Below are 6,490 nucleotides of genomic sequence, written 5' to 3'. Positions count from 1 at the left end.
GGAAAGAAAGAAGAAAGAAAGAAAGAAAGAAAGAAAGAAAGAAAGAAAGAAAGAAAGAAAGAAAGAAAGAAAGAAAGAAAGAAAGAAAGAGAGAAGGAAGGAGGAGGAGAGGTTAGCCTGAACTATGTAAGAATGTTTGAAAACAAAATAAAAGACACTCCCACCCCCAAATGGACTAAAGGATTAAACTGATGTTCTACTTCAGGGTCTCATATCCAATAATCTGGCCACCTGAGCTCCTTAATAAAGAAATTAACCAGCCAGGTGTGGTGGCACAGACCTTTAGTCACAGCACTTGGCAGGCAGATCTCTATGAGTTCGAGGTCAGCCTGCCTGGTCCACAAAGAGTCCAGGACAGCCAGGGTTGTTACATAGAAAAACCCTGTCTCTAAAAACAAAACAAAACAAAACAAAACAAAACAAAACAAAACAAAACAAAACAGAAACTGACCGAAGCTATGATAACCTCTGTTCTTAAATAAGCCAAATACCTTTAATTCTAATTTGTCTCATTACGAGAACTGATGCAAAGGTGAGTTTAAAATCTAAATAATCATCACTGAAACATTTAAATATCTGTATTATATGAGAAATCAATATATTAGAATGGTACTCTTTGGTTATTCTGAGCTCTGAAGAACATTTTTGCCCCACTCTAATGTGGACCAGGTATTCCAAGTTTCACAGTAAAGAACAGAAATGTACAGTAAGGCAAACCAGTGGCGCTGGAATCAGCTCCCTGCTCACAGGGCCTTTAGGTGTCTGTTCAGGGGCTGGGAGTAACTCGGGTAGCAGAGTGACTGCCTAGAAGCAGCCTACTCCTGACGGTTTAAGCTGCCAGAGAAGTGTGAGCCCTCACAGGGCTGGGCTCTTCCTACCCTCATTAATTTTCAAGTTTTAGTTTTACACAAGGCATTACTCGATTTTGTACTCTGTAACTTACTATCAAGTAAATAAATGAAGGATCTCTAAAAGGTGAGACAAAGATCCATTCCATAGGACAAGAACTATTTTTAAATATCAACTTGATGAAAATCTTGAAAAGGTCACATCTGCCCAAACCAAGTCTGAACTTGACAACTCACACAATTCAGCTTTGTAACTTCCAGTCCTTAGCTTAAAGCACACAAATACAGCTCCAGTATTGGAGACATTATCTGTTCTGCATTCATTACATTTAAGTCATTTTAAAAATTCATTAGGCTTACAGTATTAAGTTTTAAAAAATAAATAACTGGCTGTTTAAAGATCACTAGTTCTGTAACTATTGTATTGAGGGATTTCAGTCATTACAATGAGGTCTTTAAAAGATTGGACAAAAGATCCTTGAATACAGTGAAAAACCCCAAAGGACCTGATTAGCAAGTATAGTTTTTATACTTTTAATTAGTCTGAGGATGTCATAAAATAACTAGATGCTTAAAACTTTGGGGTGGACATAGTTCTTCGTAGGGCTGTGACTCCAGGTGCCCATTTACAATTCCTCCATGAGATTAACTCTGTTAGTAGTTGACCCTAGCACTCCCCATTCAGGTCAAAACTTCAAACATCCAGAGTCCTTTGACTTGAAAAGACAAAGAACTACTACTAATCTAGTTCAATTCCATTTTTCAAAAAAGAAACCCAACACTCAGAGGAAGAAAAGCTGCTCCTAACAGTGGGGGCACTGACCCACAGGCAGGCTCTTCTTAGTACCAATCACCATGCACTGGACCCAGGCAGAGAAATCTTGCCTGAATTTTCAGGAGCCCTTTGACATTTTTCGTAAGTGTTCAAGTGAGATCCTTGCTAATTAAAGGGATTTTTAGTACTGGAGCTCAAAATCCTTTAGTAACTGGGCAGAGGTCTTGCCTTACTGATACACTTCATGCTTCAAATCTAGTATTTACAAGAGGTGGAGTCAAGAATGAGCTACAGTGCTTGCCACATCTGTCTTTCTTTTCTACGAAGACACCCTAACTAAATTTACACTACCCCTTTCTCCTAAGTTCCTACTGTAGTTAACAGTTTAATCCTGAAAGAGATACATTCACCTTCTAGTTGTTATTCATGTACATAGATGACTCCCTAACTAAAAACAGTCAAACAAGATCTTAGCTTTCAAAATATTTCCAACTTTTGATTACATACTCAACAGAGCACTAATACAGTACATTTGGATACAAGATAAAACATGGTATAAAAACAAAGAGTTGTTTAATAATCTATTGTGGATAATCTACCAGAAAAAATAATTGTGTCTTCTCTTTAAAACAGTATAATTAAGATTTTTATAGGGTAGTGCAAATCCATAATCTTGACCCCAAATACTAATTCCACCTTTAAATAAACAAAGACCCTTAATTTACAAATTTAAATAATAGTAAGATGACCTTAGAGTAATAATAAGGTAACCTTAGAGTACATGGACTCCAACTGACATAGACCAACACAGCACACAAGGCAAAGACAGACTCTGGGCTCTAATTTTAATTTGGCCCTTACTAGCACGACATACTGACCACACTGTATGAATTCTAGTTTTTTTTTCCACATTTATAAATGAGTAGAAGGCATATATACTGTGTAGGGGCTGCATGAAGACTGAAGGAGGAAATGCACAGAGTGCACATCACACATGCTAGCTGCTCCCTTCCCCTGGCACCGTTCTCCCCCCAGTACACAAAGCTCCCCTTTCACTTTCCTTACAAGTTTCCATACCTTCTATATGTCACTCAAGTCTATCTTGTCCCTTCCCTCCTTACTTAAAAACAACTTTTGAGCTGTTTCTACTACATACAGGGAGTCACTACATTTAACTAACCTCACAGATCTCACCTGACTGTCCACTGAAAGCTCTCCCTTGAAAGCAAAATAACTTGCAAAGGAACTAAGGCAAACTCCTTAAATTCTCAAGCAGGGCAATATCCCCACTTATTTCTCTCATGTATAATCCCCCTTCCTCTCATAGGCCAGCCTTGATATCCATACTCCTTGTCAACATTAAATAAAGTCTCCTACAGCTGAGCATCCTGACTAAGCTCTACAGGTGCATAATGCCATGTTCTCTTAACTCACATATATACTTGCTTATCTTACTTTGGTTTCTCATAAATGGATTTGTCAGTGCTAAGCACATAAAGAACTATACACCCTCTCACTTCTGAACATCTTGCCTCAGGTTCTCAAGATAGGTTTTACTGTATAAAGAGAACCTAACTTAACAGGATAAGAGGGTGCAACAGACTCTTCTAAGGGAAAATTCTTGACTTCATATTTCTGACGGACTTGGGCTTTAGCTGGACCTGTGCCAGCAGAGGAGATGGTGCCAGCGTGGCGAAGCTGGGTACTCTCTCACTTTTTACCCTGTGGCTCCTGAAGGATTAGACTGCTGACCTTGACTACTAGGTTTTTTTTAGGCCTCTAAGACTCTGTTCCTCAGACAGCCAGATTTTACTCAAGTTCAAGATACAACTGAGGAATTAACATGCTTGCTAAATAAATCCAAACTGTTGGTTAAGCCTCAAGCACTATGAAAAACACCAAAGTGGTATTGTTCAGTCACCAATCAAAAGAGAGAACTTTGACTCAAGGTATAAATGAAATTGTAATTATATAAATATATTTATAAATATTTATACAATTATATACTTATACATAAGCACTTACACAGACTTAGAAAAAAAATGTAAGAACATTAATTCAAAAGGACTCACTGAAAAATAACAGAATTTTCCATGATTTCCTTGTGGAGATACATAACCCATTCTTTAGGAAGGTCCCTCAAAATCCAACCATAAACAACCATATTCTATAATTGCATACTAGCAACACACCACATCTCTTTAGCTTATCTTTTTAATCCCCTAGTTGCCAAGAGAGAGATCTGCAAGTACACAGAATCCAAAGGTTTCTGAGTAATCACAATTTAGATTGTGTACAGGTTCAAGAATCACTGAAAAATCTTCAACTGACAAGATAGGTCATTCTACAGAAATGGTTTTATAAGCAGTTTATAAAGTTTTGGTTTTCCCACCAAAACACTACCTGCCCTGCTAGAGAACTCTACTTAAAGCTCAAGGAAAGAACTGAGCATACAGTTAAGCTGATGAATAGTACTATACAGATTCAGGTGGCCTTTTCTAAATAATACTGAAAAAAGCTTTTACCAAATACAATTTGAATGTGACTTTTTGTTGGCAGAAAAAAAAACCCTCACATCTGACAATTACTAGAAATCTCGCTTACTAACTGTTGTCGTATGAACCAAGTTTGAAGGTCTTCCTCTTAGAGACTTTCAGTTTTGATATTTTCTAAAATAAAACAGCATGAGGAATTAAAGTCAATTAGTTAGCAAAGCATTTCCAATTGGGGTAAAAAAATGATCAGTATTTCTAACCAAAAGAACATTGTTAGCAACTCTCAGCTGCAGGCTTTTGTCCCCACCCCCCACCCCACTCAACACTGGGACATACTTAAGTATGCCTTAAGTACACAGGACAATCAATAACCAATGTTATTGTGTAATTGTTAATGCCATTGCACTACATGATTATTGAACACCTGCCATCCTACAGAATACATTAGACTCAGACACTGGAGCCAAAGGAACTAATGTGCTGTGCAGGCAAAGACAGCAAGCACTGTCCTAGCCCAGACACAATATGCTTACTAAAGCTTCATCCTAGGACTGCAAAGAGGAATATAACTGATAGAGTAATAATAAAGGAAACTGTCTCAGGCTAGGTCATTGAAAACCACCCTGTGCTACACACAATACACTGAGCACTGATTCTGCCAATAACACACATCATGGAAATAGCTTGTAACTAGAAGATGGGAATCCTTGAGGGAAATTTTAAATATGATGATCAAAAGTATTAAAGGATGCTTTTCCCACATAAACAAAAGCCTGGATATTTTATTATGACATGTTCCTATATGATGTTAAAAGAATTTCTTTTTCCTACCAAAAATGGGGGCTGTTTTAAATTCTGATTCTAGCCATTCTTTGTCAACAGAGTCTAGAAGTAGAAACATCACTAGGTCCCCAAAAGGTGTCATGCAAAAGAGCACTTGTTAGAACACACATTTCGTGCTGCCAGTACTAGGAGAGATGTTATTCTTATTCGTACACTTCCATTTGGTCACCACATCTGGTAAGAAAGAACAAAGTGAGAAAAAAGAGGAAGAAAGAAAACAGAGATAAGGGGGAAGGAGACTGATTTACAAGTGACAGAAAGAGATAAAGAAAAGGCAGGTGACGTGCTTGCCCAGCTTTGGCTCTACGGTTAGTCCTATGAGCCAAAATGCATACTTAGTGACATGGTATCTCGCGGGAAGAGAGAAAAGGGGGTAAGCTGAGAGAGGTCAGGCCATGGTGTTAATTTCTTTCCTGTACAAAGACAGTCTCTTGAGGACAGAGGCCAGCCTCTTGTAAGGTAATGTCATAGTCCAGATGAGAGAGCTTCCTCCGAGGGAAGTTGGTGAGAAGTTCAAAACGTTCATTTGGATATCCTTTAGACTGGACATGCTTCACCAAAGCCTACAAAAAATAAGAGGAAGACAAAACTGTTAGCTGGAAAGAAACACCATGACGACTAATTATGAGTACTTTATTTTTATCATATTAGATAAAGTGACTTAATTCAAATAACCAAAGCTTACAGAAGGCCAACATAACCCTTTGGATAGTAAGACAAATCTATATCCAATAACTTAGGATTACAAAGTGATTGATACTGAAAAAGTCATTACTATATCCCTAATAAATAAACTCAGGCAATATTTATAAAATATAGCACCCAGTTCTTTCCTTCATCAGAGAGTTATGTCCTTACATTTTGTCTACAATCAACCATGATCTCATAACTGTCTATTAAAATTTCTTCAGCACTTCCTTCTCTATAAATGCTTTCTCATCAGATACACAGTCATCTTTTTCCTCTACCTACTGTCTTCTAGTTTTCCAACTAAACTTCTCAAAAGAATGGTCTACTTAGGAGTAACCCTTGTCCCTAGAAAATATGCACCATGATCACAGGTAGATATCTAATAATAGTATAGACCTCTATATATTGACAACAACTAATAATAAAATACCATACAATATATTATAATAAAATGCCAGCATTAGTCCTCTTAAGCTTCGGGAACCATCACTAAAATAATAGTTACTGAACAGCTTGCAAGAACATACACTCACATTAACTTATTTATTTTATGTATGTAATTACACTGTTGTTCTCTTCAGACAGACTAGACAAGGACACTGGATCCCATTACAGATGGTTATGAGCCACCATTTTGTTGCTGGGACTTGAACTCAGGACCTGTGGAAGAGCAGCCAGTGCTCTTAACCACTGAGCTAACTCCCCAGCCCTGAAGGTATTTTTTTTCTTAAATATGTAAGGTTCCCCCCCCCCCCCGAGACAGGGTTTCTCTGTATAGCCCTGGCTGTCCTGGATGGAACTCACTTTGTAGACCAGGCTGGCCTCAAACTCAGAAATCC

General features: G+C 37.8%; 1 protein-coding gene across 1 annotated transcript in view; it reads right to left on the bottom strand.

The window, feature by feature from the left end:
* Positions 1 to 387: 387 nt before the first annotated feature.
* Ubxn7 (UBX domain protein 7) overlaps positions 388 to 6,490 on the bottom strand; it is a 65,048-nt gene continuing 58,945 nt past the window's right edge. The window contains exon 11 of the mRNA XM_021209584.2: positions 388 to 5,524. Within this exon, the coding sequence (XP_021065243.1) occupies positions 5,363 to 5,524 (162 nt within the window). The 3' untranslated portion in view covers positions 388 to 5,362. The remainder of the gene's footprint in view (positions 5,525 to 6,490) is intronic.

Source organism: Mus pahari, chromosome 12 (genome assembly GCF_900095145.1).
Source record: "Mus pahari chromosome 12, PAHARI_EIJ_v1.1, whole genome shotgun sequence".
Lineage (NCBI taxonomy): Eukaryota > Metazoa > Chordata > Mammalia > Rodentia > Muridae > Mus > Mus pahari.
Note: the sequence above shows the minus strand (reverse complement) of the source record. Positions and strands in the feature narration are given on the sequence as shown.